Consider the following 13,817-nt stretch of genomic DNA (forward strand, 5'->3'; position numbering starts at 1 on the left):
AACTTCTTTTGGAAGAAGCCTGGATCATTTTTGGTAAAAAAAAAACAAAAACAAAAAAACAAAAACAATAAATATTGATTGAATAAAAGTAACTTTAAGCCAAATTAGCCTGGGGTGTGAATGAAGTCGGACTTTAGTGCAGCTTCACAGTCTTTATTCCTTTCACACTGATTTTCACATCTCCACACACCGTCACAAAGCTTCTTTTTGCCGTTTTGTGCTCTGCAGGTACGATAGGTTTTATTCTTTTTAATCTAAACCATTCAAGTGTTTCAAATGGACTCTGAACCAACAGAGAGGGTGCAGGAATCCTCCTGCCATGGTGAAGTCTGATGGAAACTGAGCAGTGCGCCCCCTAGTGTGCAGCAGCTGTAACTGAGGCCGCTCTCACACCAGGTTTTCTAGTGAAAACAGAACTTCCTGCGTTTGTCCAGTGAAGTTGGAAAGCTAACTGGGAGCTGTGAGCCACCGGGTGGCGCTGCGTCCTTCTGTCCTCACCATGAAGCTGAAGGGAAAGTGTGCGCTCCAGCAGAGGTCAGAGGTCACCGTGGCTCACAAACCGTGCCTGTGAGTAAGAACATGGCCGGACGCTGCAGGAGTGTTGACAGCTTTTATGTCGCCTCATGTTACCGGTGAGGGTCAATCATATTTTACACAACGTCACAATCACCCCCTCCTCCCCCCCGCCCCTCCCCCTCCCCCGCCGAGCGGCGGCCTCCTCCTCCTCCTCCTCCTCCTCCTCCTCCTCCTCCTTCGTCCTGGACTCCCGGAACAGTTCGTTTGTCTCCTCCTGTTAAAACACGCCAGCTCAAGTTTTGATACGAAATCGGTCCTTTAAAAATGTTTCGCTGCGACGCTTGTCGGACGCTCCGGTCGCTCCACTCCAACACACACACACACGACACACACACCAGGGGGAGAGGAAGCGGAGAGGAGGCGGTGGAGCGGTGGAGCGGCGGGGCGGCGGAGACGTGGGGTCCTCGTTCGGGTGGAAGCAGCAGCAGCAGCACGTCGGCGGGACGCTTCCCTCCTCGGCCTCGGAAAACTAAACAGCTCGTGGCGGCGGAGCGGGCGGCGCTCGTGGATATTTACAACCGTTTATGAACATCAGCTGATCTAAAACTGCTAACCCCCCCCACCCCCCCCGGCTGATCCGGATATATTTATATATTTATTTTAAAAGGAGCGCGGTGGAGCTTCATTCATGATTGGACTGGAGAGTGAGAGGAGGGAGGGGCGGGGCTGGCGGGTGGAGGCGGGCGGGGTCATTAGTCATCTGAATGCAGGGTGGGGGAGGGGAGGGGGGAGCGGGGGGGGGGGGGGGCTCAGATTTTGAGGGTCTTTATCGTTTCCGATCGTTTCTTCAGAAGATCGCCGACTTCCTGCAGCGAGCGCAGGTAGCTGCTCTGCACCTTGTCCATGGCGCTCCGCACGAACCCCGCCTCCTCCTGGGGGAGACACAGGTCAGAGGTCAGCAGGGGGGGAATAACACTGCTGCGGGGGGGGTGGGGGGAGTGGCCACACCCACCTGTGTGTGTCCCTCCAGGGTCAGGGCCGCCAGCTTCAGCGCCGTCACCGTCGTCTCCTGACCCTTGATGTGCTCCAGCGCCTCCGAGAGCAGATCCTGCAGGCTGGACGTCAACTCCTGGAAACCACAGACCACCACCGGCTGGGGGGGGGGGGGGGGGAGACAGAGTCAGGATCAGGAAGTCTCTCCCCCGCCTCGCCGCCGGGTTTTCGCCGTACCAGCGCCGTGTTGGCGTCCTTTTTCTTCTTCTTCTTCTTCTGTAGGCTGGTCTTCAGCGGCCGCAGGATCTTGGCGCAGTAGCTAGCCACCCACAGCACTATGCACATCGTCTGAGGGGGGACAGCACGCCGCACGGCGTCGGCCAATCAGAGCGCGCTCTGACAGGAAACAAGAAGCAGGGCAGCGGCGGCGTTTCTCTCACCTCCACGAAGAAGACCAGGTTTTCTAATAAGGAGGGCCGCGTTTTTAACTTGCTCCCGGTCATTTCCAATAAATCCCCTTTGCTCTTATTCAGGATTTCTGCAGGAGGAGGAGCAGGCCGAAAGGTCAGAGGTCAGAGCGCCACCCAGCTGGGCTCCAGACAGGCTCCGGACTCACCTTGAAGCTGAACTACTAAAGATTTGAAGGTGTTGCAGATCTGCGTCTGCAGCTCCGCCGACTCGTCTGAAGAGAGAGAGAGGAGCGGTGAGAGCGGTTCGGACGGGAAGTGGGCGGAGCCAGGCTCCCATTGGTCCGGCCCGAACCGGTCCTCACCCAGTCCGGCCGCCTCCAGCTCCTGCAGGTGAACGGACAGGTGCAGCGCCGCCGCCTGGCACTGGCAGCAGCCGCTGGACAGCGCCGCCGCCAGGCGGGTGGAGGGGGGGCCCAGGAAGGGGTACTGCCAGGAAAACAGAAAACACAGGGTCACCTCTGCCCGCCTGCAGCCCCCACCCCTCCCCTCCACCCGCCTGCACCCCCCACCCCTCCCCTCCACCCGCCCTACCTGTACGTGCTTCTCCGCCGCCTGCGCCGCCGCCTGCAGCGTCTGGCCCAGCTGCTTCAGCAGGCCGCCGAGCAGCGAGCTCTTCTCCGACACGCCGTTCTGGTTGCTGACGTCCGAGTTCTGCGGCGGCGGCGGCGGGCGTCCCAGCGCCGGCAGGCAGGCCAGCAGGCGCAGCGTGAGCGAGCGGATCCGCAGCCACGCCGCCTCCTCCTCCAGGGACCGGCGGCGCTGCTCCTCCGTCAGCTGCCTGCGGCGGCGAGGCGAGGCGAGGCGGAGCGCCGCGTTAACGCAGGAAACCGAGGAGCCTCGGCACCGAGCGAACCCGGCTCACCTGTCTTTGGGGTCCCAGCTGGTGAACACCGTCAGGTCTCGGTTGTCCCTCATGCTGTCCCAGGGGACGTCGTCCTCCTCTGCGGACAGAGACATGGCCTTCACGCTTTCCTCCAGACTCAAAACTCTGAAACGCAGAGACAGACGCGGTGAGCTGGACGAGGCGTCCGGACCGCGTCCCCCGTAAACCCGCTGATTCCCGGCTCCGTGTCTCACATGTCCGCCTCCAGGAACAGGTCCAGCAGCATCCTCTCGGTGCGGACTTGAGCGAAATGCAGGGACTGATTCAACCTGTTCCTCAGCGCTATGAACTCTGGGATTTTCTCGAAGGCGCCGTACTTGTACGCCTGGATGATGTACTCTGAGGTCTGCGGAGGCGGAGCAGGTGGAGGTCAGTGCTGAGGGGGGGTGGGGGGTGGGGGGGTGGCGGGAGGCGTCCGCTCACTCACATCTTTCTGGTTGGAGTGGAAAAACCTGAGGGAGAAGTTGCAGGACTGGGAGGCGGCGGCGAAGTGACCCAGAGACTCGGCGTAGCGAGTCAGCAGGAACCTGAGGGACCAGAGGAAGAGTTCAGGCTGCGGTGGAGGAGCAGCTGCGTGCGTGTGTGTGTGTGTGTGTGTGTGTGTGCACCGACCCGATGGTGTCGTGCTGCACGTGCTTGGCGTCCAGGCTGGAGTAGAGGTCGACCACGGGCTCGAAGGCGCCCAGCCGGCAGTACAGCAGCAGCAGCAGCAGCTTGAACTGAGCGTTGGAGGGACTGTGGGACAAACCCTCCTGCAGGAGGCCCAGGCTCTGCCACGCCATGTCCTCGTCCCCTACACACACACACACACACACCACACACACACACACACACACACACACACACACACACACACACACACACACACACACACACACACACACACACACACACACACACACACACACACACACACACACACACGTCCGACGTGTTGAACTTCCACTGACATCCGCGGCTTTAATTTCACTTCCTCAGTTCTAAAACAGGATCGGGGCGAACGACAGATTCTCCAGTCAGCATTCATGAACAAACTGTAATTTTAACCGTCGGTAAGTCCAGAGAGAATCGCTGAACGGCATGAAGCACGAGGAAAACGCCACGGGAGGGACAGCTAACGGCGGTGAACACTGAGCAGCGAACCGTTTTCACAGACGATGAGTTTAAATAACCGACGCTGAAGTCAGCGAATTCAAAAACAAGAGGAAAATGTTTCAGCCAGGTTCTCGTCTCCCTTCATTCTAAAACATTATTATTATTATTTCCTTTATTAGCAGGAATAAGCCTCGTATTTTTAGTCATCAGTGAAATCCAGACAGACAGCGAAGATGAAAATTAAGTAAATGTTTCAGAACAAGCTGTGATCAAGACGATCAGGATCTGCTCAAACGGCAACGATTACGAGTGAAAACGTTTCTGTTTCCATGACGACGCTGCTCAGAGTCACTGAAAACGAAACCTTTTAGAAACGGCTCCCGAGGAGGAACTTCCTGGTTCCATCGCCATGGAAACGGGCAGAAACAATGTTGTCTAAATGTCGCCAGAATCTAAAAACAGATTTCCTCCCGACGCCGGGAGCAGGTAACCGTGGCAACGGACTCCGGCACAACCGACAGACAACAGAGGGCGACTCACCCGTCTCGGTCCACAGGTCGACGTAGACGTGCGCCGCCATCAGACAGTACATGTCGGAGAACTGCAGCTCCGTCTTCAGAGCGTTTTTACCTGCGAGACAAACAGAGGGCTTTAAACGGACCGCCTGCCGCCGCCGCCGCCGCTCCTGCCGCCGGGCGGCGCCGCACTGACCGAACTGGAGCCCGTGGCGGTAGTGCGCCTTGAGCTCGGCGACGAGCCGCAGCTTGGCGTCCGGCGGCAGGGCGTGGTGCAGCCCCAGCGCCCGGCTCAGCTGACACACGCACAGGTGTCTCTGCAGCGCCTTGGTGTCGGCGGGGAAACGCAGGCCGCCGTCTGCCGGCTCGCCCAGCGGAAGCGCCTCGCTCAGGCGGTTGATGAACTGCGGGGAGAGGAGGAGGAGGAGCGTCACGTCGCGTCGAGTCACGTCACGTCGGGCGGCGTCTCTCCGCCGAGGCGCGCCGCAGACGCTCACCTGGACGTGCTGGTCGGGCGGCAGCAGGTGGAGATACAGCTTCAGGTCGGTGATGCAGCACGGCTTGTCCCCGAACTTCCCGAAGAACTGAACCATCAGCTCCAGAGGGTCTCCTGCCAGAGACCCACGGTCACACACACACAGAACACACACACACACACACACACAGCCGCAGGGGGGCGGGGCTTACCCAGCTGCGTCTCCTCAGGACAGCCTCGCTGCCGCAGCCGGTCCATCAGCTCCAGGCGGGCCAGGTACGGTCCTCTGAGGGAGCGAGACTCCTTCCCCTCCTCGCCTTCGATCCGGTCCTCCACGAACCGCACAACCTCCGCCACGGTGTGATGGACCGCGCCCTCCGGACAGCTGCACACACACACACACACACACACGAGGAAGCTTTAATACCTACCAAAGATACGCAGCAAACAAATGTTAATAACCGCCGAAACAAATCCAGAATCCTGCGGTTCGCCGTCACAGAATCAACCAAGAGTCGGGAACAGACGCTGCATGTCGCTATGGAAACAAGCTGATGCGACTGTTTCACATCGTCGTGGAAACGGGACACCGTTCCGCGTCACGCCAACCCAACACGGTGCCAGTCGTCACGGAAACGGAGCGACTCCTCCACTCACTGCTGGCCGTCCTCCGGCGGACTCCAGGCCTGGTCCATCAGGTGGAAGAGCGAGTCGAAGTAGGAGGGGTAGAACTGCCAGTCGTCGGGGCTGCGGACACACACAGAGGTCACCCAGAGGTCAGAGGTCAGCTGTGAACGCCGGCCGGCTCCTCGGCGCTCACTTCTTGAGCAGCAGCTTGTGGGCCAGGGCGTTGCACTCGGGCCAGCGCTGCAGCCGCTGGTACAGCCTCATGCACTTGCTCTCCCGGCTCTGCAGCTCGCTGGTCAGCTTCTCTGTGGGGAAACGAGGCGCCGCGTTAACCCGGAGAGAGCGGCGCGCTCGGGGCGGAGCGGGGGCGAGCGAGGGCGAGCGAGCGGCGGTACCTCCCAGCGGACCCCGGATCACGTCCAGCGCCTCCTCGCACTTCCCCAGACGCTCCAGGATCATGAAGTACAGCTGCACCTGCAGTCAGGCCAACAACGCAAAACCACAAACGCCCGTGAGCACGGACGCCGGCGGGGATCGAGCCGCCCGGGGCCAACGGCTCCCGGGTTCGATTCCCCGATCGGCCGGGGAACCCGGGGAGTCCTCACCTCGGCCTCCGCCTCGATCTTCTCCTCCTTCACCATCTTCTCCACCATCCGCTCGGCCAGCGGCAGGAACATGGTCTGAGCCAGCTTCTCGTCCTGAGCCGAGATGGCCTGAGACACACACACACACTCGGAGTCATCCGGCGCTCTCCCCGGCTCTGGCGGCGGCGGCGGCGGGCCGTACCTGCATCACCAGGCTCATGACGGACCAGAAGTAGTATGGGTTCTTGGGGACGATCTTGTACAGCGCCATGCCGGCCTGCGGAGAGGAGCAGCTCGCCGTTACTCCGGCAGAGCGGCACCGCGCCGCGCCGAGCGAACCGGACGGCGAGCGCCGCCGCGCTGCCTCACCTGCTGCATCTTCTTGTACTCGCCCACCCGGGCGTACGCCATGAAGAGGTGGGAGTGGTACTCCTCGCTCAGCGGGACCTTCTTCACCGCCGCCTCGTACAGCTTGGTCACCAGCTCCGCTGTGAGGAAGGGGGTGGGGGGGTGGGGGGGGGAGACGGGCGGGGTTAACCCCCGGCTCGCTGTTCTCCTCCTCACACCTCCAGAACAGCTGCGAACGCCTGAAACCCTGTCACCTCCCGGATGAGCGCTCCCACCAAAGCAGCTCAGAGAAACATCTCATCCAGTCAGACTCTTGCTCTTTTCTCAGGAAATAAACTGATGCTAGCCTCAATGCTAACACCTTGAATTCCCTATCAGTTAGCATGAGCACTCAAAGCTCAAACATTTACATCACATAAACATAAACACCTATATTGTATTTTTCCAAGATAAAAGTCATAATTTGCTTCAGAACAGCAGTCCCCAGGCCTTCTGAACCAGTGACCATTTTCCAACAGTTTAAAAAAAAAAAAAAACAATGCTTGGAAAAAAAAAATACTGACAGTTGAGTGAAGACAATACAGACTGACAGAAGTGAAGCCTTTTCAAAATAAAAGTCAATAACTGACACATGGAAAATTAAATGTACACTTTCAAAATAAAACTGTTTCTTTTCTCTTTGTGGCCCGGAACCAAATGACTGACGGCCCTATACTGGCCCACGGCCCGGTGTTTGGGAATCCCTGTTTTAGAACACATGATAAAGCGACATCTGCATTAAAGGTAGAGTGGAGGATGTTCTCAGCCGATGGGATGCGGGACGCGAATCTCAACTGTTGGTCCTCCAGCATGTCAATCACGCTGCAGAAATGCTCGCGTGACGCCGTCAGCGCGCTCGTTCCCGTTATCATTCAGAGTGTTTCTGTAGCCGTGAGCTTCGGTTTCAGCCAGTAGCTACTTACCGACGGCGAGTCTGACATCATGAAACTGGAACCGTTTCAGAAAATAAGCTTCATGAGCGAGGCCGATCGCAGAAACTGTAAACAGAGCCGTGCACGCCCGGGGACGATGAGCTCGCGTTCGCATGCTTCCGCCAGTGATAGGCGTTTCCTCTGGAGGAGCAGCAGAGCAGGTAGGATGGTCTGGAGCATGCGCGTTTTTCAAAAAGCGAGTAACAGACGTTTGGCTTCGACTTTTGAGAAACTCGTCCTCTGAACCTTTAAATGAAGATGTCCTGAGCTGCCTGTTAGATCCTAAAAGTCTGTCTGCTTTAATGACCTCTTCGTTTCTTCAATACCGAGTGTGGGAGGCGGAGCCAAAGGGTGGAAGGGTTTGTGATAGTGTGTGTGTGTGTGTGTGTGTGTGTGTGTGTGTGTGTGTGTGTGCACGTGCGCTGTACTCACGGCGGTGCATCTCCCTGTACAGGATGGTGAGCGCCTGCAGCGAGTTGTCGTCGGTCGGCTCCAGAGTGGCGACTTCCTGAGCCAGAGCGAAGGCTTCATCCTGCTTCCCGGTCCTCTGCAGGCCGATGGCCTTCAGCACCTGAACGCACCACGGGGAGGGGGGGTCAGCACCCTCACACAGAGGTCATCTTCCATGAGTTATCATCACATGATGATTCAATGATCTCAAGCCGTGTTTCTGGACGCGACACATCGATGCTCTGGACTCAAACCACCGCCTCGACCAGCCCCGCCCCCTTTGGCCCCGCCCCCTCACCTTGGCACAGTGCAGGTCTTTGTGCTTCTTCAGCAGCTTGTCCGCCTGCTGGATGGCCATCTTGTTGTTGCCATTGTCCAGATAATCTGAGAAGAAAATAAAAAAACACAAACGACAGCATGAGTTCGGGATCCTGACGCGTCTGAGGCTCGTTTCACCAGAACGAGAAGCTTTTCTTCACCGTCTGCATCGCCTCACGGCCACGAGTCTGAAACAATCGCTCAGATTCCAGCTGGAGCTTAAGGTAACAATAACCTGATGAGAGTGTGTGTGTGTGTGTGTGTGTTTGCTGAGATCTCTCACACACACTCGGGACAGCTGGGTGCCATATTTAACCGCGCCAGACGCCGCGCTGCCGCTACGTCACGTCTATTCTCTCCACGGAGCGGCGAGGAGCGGCCAGAGGAGAAAAGAGAAGATCTATTCCAATTTACTTTATATTCTAAAAAATTCTGGAAGCATTTCAGTTGATCAGAGCTCTGGAAAAATGAATTTATTGAAAACGTGTTGGCTGTTTCAAGTCTTTCTGAAGAAATCAAATCTGTGTGTGTGTGTGTGTGTGTGTGTGTGTGTTGATCTGTGCAGAGCGTTTATGGACTGAAGGAAGACGTGTTCGATTCCAAGGTGCCGATCCTCTCAGTGGAGAGTTTTTATCTCCAGGCAGATTATCATCCATCACCCAGACAGATTAGAGCTGGTCTCCGTGAGGCGTTCACTGACCACGGCTCAACGCCTGCAGGCTGCGGACGACGGGAGCCGGCAGGGCTCAAACTTCAGACACAAAAAGTTACCAGGAGTAACTTTCTGAAGTTATAATATCACCAAGTTCACTGCTGCAGAAAGAAAAAAACTGAACACCGATCAGCTGAGCTGGTGATCATTCAGTCCTTTAAATGTGAAAAAAAAAAAAAAGGTTTAAAACTTCTGAGAACTTGAAGGAGCACAAGTTCCAGTACTAACCTCAACTAGGACTAGTCTCAGACCTGGGAACAATATAAACCATCAACAGGGTGAAAGACCATCGAATCACAGGCAGAAGGGTGAGACCGCTCTGTGTGCATGGAAGGGTCAAAGGTCAGGCACCCTGCCACAAACCATCTGACCACAACTCAAACTGAGGCAGCTTCAACTTCAACACCTTCAGATCCCGGCGAGGCGGCGGCAGAGCTTCACGCTGGACCCGAACCAGAACCGGGTCTGGTCAGTGAGCAGACTGGACAGACGCCTCGGAGACGTTTGCATATCATCTGCATATTGAGCATAAAGTGGAAAACATCCAGGCAGCATCGTCTCGGGACTCGGTGTCAGGGAGCAACTCGAGTCTCGTCCTCATGCTGGTCCTTCAGGGCAGGGATATCTGTGTTTACCGGCTTTGAACCACTGTTCCTCAAGCTTTTCAGTCGTGACCCTCAAACCCAACGCGCTCTGCTGCGGCACGGCGGCGCCGACGGGTGCAGAGCTGCTGGACCTGCCAGCGCCTGGATCTGGACAGGACGTCACGCAGACACAACTCAAACTCAATAAATACAATATTGTGGCCAAATAAAACATGAAACAGTCATGTCATCAATTGTTCTGAGTCAGAGAGTTTCAAAGAAAGCAAGACTGAACAACTTACATAATTGAAATCTCAAAATCAACCAAAAATAATGATCATACTGCTGGAATTTCTTCTAATGTGAGCTGGTTTACAGAAGAAATAAATGATCTCATGAAAGTAGCCATGATCTCAAATATCCTGCGCTGATTAACTGATCTACAGCTGGCTGAAGGCCAGACTGACTCATGACACCATCATGTGGTACGAATTGGTACTACAACCCAGAACATTCAGTTAAATTGTTAATGCCAGCAGATAAATGATAAATGCAAAGAAGTCAAGACACTGACAGTAATGAAAGTTAGTTTCTCACCATCAGTTCATGCAGGTCAATACGCAGGATTCTGTTTTCGTCTGTCTTTTGCTAACCTTGTTAACTACAAGGTTAGCTGAAAGGAAAATACTTTGATTGATTCCCCGTTCACAACAAGAGCGACAGTCACTGAAAACACTCCAACTCCGTCTCCATAGAAGCGGGTAAAAACAACATTTCTTAAATTCAAATTGACATTGTTTTCATATAATCACTGTGTAAACACGAAACCTTTCAGACTGGACTGATACCTTTTGACACGTTTCCTGCTCTGATCCACTTCATCTCTCCCACTAATGGCAGAATGATCCATGAGACCACCATGTGGTTACAACCGGTATTACAATCATAATGTTCATGCTAGCTTTCTGTTGCATTGAAGCATCATTGTTCCACACAGAAAACATTTAATCACATTTAAACCACCAAAAGTTGCAGCTTTAAATGAGATATTTTCACAGACAACACACAGACCTCCTCAGATGACCCTGGATCAGTTTTAGAGCATCTTGGGTTCTGTTATCCAGCTATCTGCTGATCCTGGATCAGTTTATGGGCTTCATTCTTTCTGTTATCCATCTCTAAGCTGATCCTGGATCAGCGTTAAAGCTTAACGCTTCATGTGTTTCCCAGCCTTCATCATCCTCGCTATGACAGCTCCACGCTGCTAAGCTCCGGGCTAACCGCTACCGCGGCGCCCCAGCATTGTCCTCTACCTGGGGTGCAGCTAGCCGGGAGCCGGGAGCCGCTAGCCGTGCAGCCGCAGCCCCGGGCAGGGCGCCGCTGTCAGCTGGGGAGGGTGTCACCGAGAGGCGGCCAGCCCGCAGAGATCCGAGGCGGCCAGCCTGCACGGATCCGCCGCTCCGAGCTTCCCGCTGTCCGCTCCGGAGCCGCTTCTCAGCGAGGCTAAGCTAGCTGTCAAATAGCGACCGCTAGCTTAAAGGGGAACGCTTCGACTTTGAGGAAATAAATAACAATTACACTAAAATTCAGCGACAACATTTTCACCGGGACCGCGTGCAGGAAGAACCCGCTAAACCCGCCTTCAGCCGCAGACAGCCTCCACCCACCCCCGGCTCCCCGGCAGACCCGGGGAAGGTGCACTGTCATCGGGGCGCTGCGGGCAGCTGAGTCCGGGGCTGGAGCCGGAGGGGCCGGGGGGCCGCGCCGCTGCCCGCCGGCCTCCGGCACCGGGCTGCAGGGGAACCGAGGGGTCACCGGGAGGCGCCGCGGCGCCCGGACGCGCCGCTTCCCATTGAGGGCTTACCGTAGATGGGTCTGAGTCTGCGGTCGTTGGGGTCCTGCACATGGCCTCGCGCCGCCATGGTGGAGTTTACCTGCTGGGGGAACGTCTGCGCATGCGCACTGCAGCCGCCTGCGGGGAATTAAAAGCTTTCTGTCGGACGGAGGCCGGCAGCGGCCAAAACACATCATACGACTTTTTAATCCCGTAAAGGAAATACGCGAACATGAAAATATAAATTTGAATTGAATTTTTAATTTATCTCAAGATGCAGTATACAATATAACTAACCGGAATAGAAATAATTCATCATCTGAGTCATTTTCTGCTTATTTCTGTTATTTCATTACATCCATCCTAATTTTACATACAAATTATATTTAACTTTTCCTTGTATGGTTGGGCTTCGTATTTTTCTACTTTTCTTTCTATGTTTTCTGCTGCTACGACCCTGCAATTTCTCCATGTGGGACAAATAAAGGACTTTAAATTCAATTCATTTTAACTGATATGATCATTTCCAAACGTCTTGAGGCAGTTCTGAGTCTCTCGTCAATTTCACCTGCTTGATTTATTTCATTTTGTTTAAGCTTTTGGTTAATATTTGGCAATTAATCATCTTTTGGCAATCAGTTCATGTTTCGAAATTCAAATTCATTCCCCATCACCAAGTCTCTTTAACAACTGAAAAACAGCATAATCCCCTTTTCTGGAATGTTATCCCACTTTCTGTGAGTTTGAGTGACTTTTGGTAATTTCTGCACTTTTTTTTTGGTTGTTTTAATCATATTTGGCTGTTCAAATTCTGTTTGAGATCATTTTCCCCATTCTTTCAGTGTCTTTATGGTGATGCTCTTGTTTGAGGTTATTAATCAAATTCTCATGACTTTCCAACCTGTGGCAGTTTGAAGTGTTGGTGGTCATTTCCTACTTCTTTGTGGTTGTTTTGAAGTCTGGATGATCCATAGTTGAATGTTTCCCATCCTTTTGAGATAAAAGTGGCCTTTTTCTCATTATTTTGGGGGGGCTATTAACCAACTCTTTATCATCATTTTCCAACCTGTGGTTTTTATTCAGGTTTCTTTGCGGTCATTTCCCCACTTTTTGTTTTCACATTTGTGATGACTTTTTGGGATGGATTTCATCTGTGACAGTTTTGAACATCCGATTACTAGGTTGTTGGTGCTTACCAATTTTTGTATTTTTCTTGAGGTATTTGTTCATCATGTTCAGTGTTTCATCTCTTAAGTATTCAAAATCTCGGATCTTAAATTGTCCCTTGCTAATTTCACCCTCCTTCCGGCTGTTTCGTCCCAAAATCACTTTGATGGTCATCATCTGTAATTCCCACCTTCGTGGTTGTACTTGGAGTCATCTGTGGCGCGTTTTTCCCCAGTTGTGGTGGTCTTGGGTGCATTTCATGGCCCAGGAAGAAAAGGAGTCCTCAGAAGCATGGTTGTCTTATTTGTTCAAATTTATTAGATATTCTGTTATGTTCCATTGTCTAGATCTTCTGTCACAGCGTGAAAGCCGTGAAAAAGAAAAAACGAAAAAAAAAAAAAGGAACTAATCGTATTACATTCACTACTAATTCCCCTGAATTTATCAGAAAAGAGAAACTTGAATACACTGTGAATCGTCCAAAAAAAAAAAAAAAATAGACAACAGAAACCATAGAAGAAAATAAAAGAAACAGTAGATCTTGCAGGTGCGTATGCATGATTACAATAAAGAAATAAAAACAGTATTTTGGACTCTTCTTCCACCGCCTCCCCTCGCGGTCGGACCCCCGCCTCGCAGCCCTTTTCTGGTAAAACGGCGCCCGGAGCGGCCCGTCGACGCCAAACCGCCCGGGGCTCCGGGTTCGAGCCCGGGGCCCGGCTCGACCTTGAGGAGCCGCTCGACGACAACGAAAGAGGAAGGAGAAAGACGGCGGTTCCCTTGTGGCCTGGCGCCGGAGGAGAGCGGGAGGAAGCGGAACATGCGCGTCTGGTCGGGGCTTCAGTTTCATTTTTTGGTGTTAGCGGTGAGAGAATCGGGTCCAAGGTGACGCCCGCGGCTCAAACCCGCCTCGTCATCCCCCCCCCCCTCGCCGCCGCCGCGAACTCAAGCTACCAGTTGGGAAATCCGGTTTCCCAGTTTGCAGCTACGTTAAAAATAGGAAAAAAAAAAAAAAAAAGAAGAGGGAAGAATTTCTTCCCTCAGAAACGGTGAAACATTCACGTTCATGCTAGCTAGCTAGCACGCTAGGATGACGACGGGTTTGTGTCGGTGCATCTCAAGCCTTTTCTCACGAAAACCTCCAGACTGAGCGGGAAATCCCAGAAACTCACTTCCCAAGCGGAAAGTTCCCAGTTGGCAGCTCTGGTTTCCCAGTTCCGACTTCCTCCTGAACGCAGAAGCTGCTCCGCTCGGGTGACGGGAAGATTTCTAAAA

At 53.9% G+C, this 13,817-nt stretch overlaps 1 protein-coding gene across 1 annotated transcript; it reads right to left on the reverse strand.

The window, feature by feature from the left end:
- Nucleotides 1-46: 46 nt before the first annotated feature.
- Nucleotides 47-11,496, reverse strand: naa25 (N-alpha-acetyltransferase 25, NatB auxiliary subunit). Its single transcript, XM_030085269.1, has 24 exons — nucleotides 11,406-11,496; nucleotides 8,226-8,311; nucleotides 7,910-8,048; nucleotides 6,528-6,646; nucleotides 6,361-6,435; nucleotides 6,180-6,287; nucleotides 5,970-6,048; nucleotides 5,768-5,879; nucleotides 5,605-5,694; nucleotides 5,160-5,332; nucleotides 4,970-5,082; nucleotides 4,669-4,876; nucleotides 4,498-4,587; nucleotides 3,475-3,655; nucleotides 3,290-3,389; nucleotides 3,057-3,208; nucleotides 2,842-2,967; nucleotides 2,511-2,757; nucleotides 2,282-2,405; nucleotides 2,126-2,191; nucleotides 1,950-2,047; nucleotides 1,747-1,857; nucleotides 1,529-1,669; nucleotides 47-1,448 (listed from the first exon to the last, which is right to left on the reverse strand). The coding sequence occupies exons 1-24, from the start codon at nucleotides 11,461-11,463 to the stop codon at nucleotides 1,326-1,328; spliced, it is 2,919 nt and encodes a 972-aa protein (XP_029941129.1). The 5' UTR covers nucleotides 11,464-11,496; the 3' UTR covers nucleotides 47-1,325.
- Between the last annotated feature and the right edge of the window lie 2,321 nt (nucleotides 11,497-13,817).

The sequence above is a fragment of the Salarias fasciatus genome, assembly GCF_902148845.1.
Source record: "Salarias fasciatus chromosome 7 unlocalized genomic scaffold, fSalaFa1.1 super_scaffold_4, whole genome shotgun sequence".
NCBI lineage: Eukaryota > Metazoa > Chordata > Actinopteri > Blenniiformes > Blenniidae > Salarias > Salarias fasciatus.

Excerpts from the sequence above, each read along its gene's own strand:
- naa25 (XM_030085269.1), bottom strand. The coding sequence starts at position 11,463 with ATGGCGGCGCGAGGCCATGTGCAGGACCCCAACGACCGCAGACTCAGA. Across the intron at positions 6,049-6,179 it reads AGATCGAGGCGGAGGCCGAG|GTGCAGCTGTACTTCATGAT; the intron begins GTGAGGACTCCC and ends GCCTGACTGCAG. Across the intron at positions 3,656-4,497 it reads CGACCTGTGGACCGAGACGG|GGGACGAGGACATGGCGTGG; the intron begins GTGAGTCGCCCT and ends GTGTGTGTGTAG.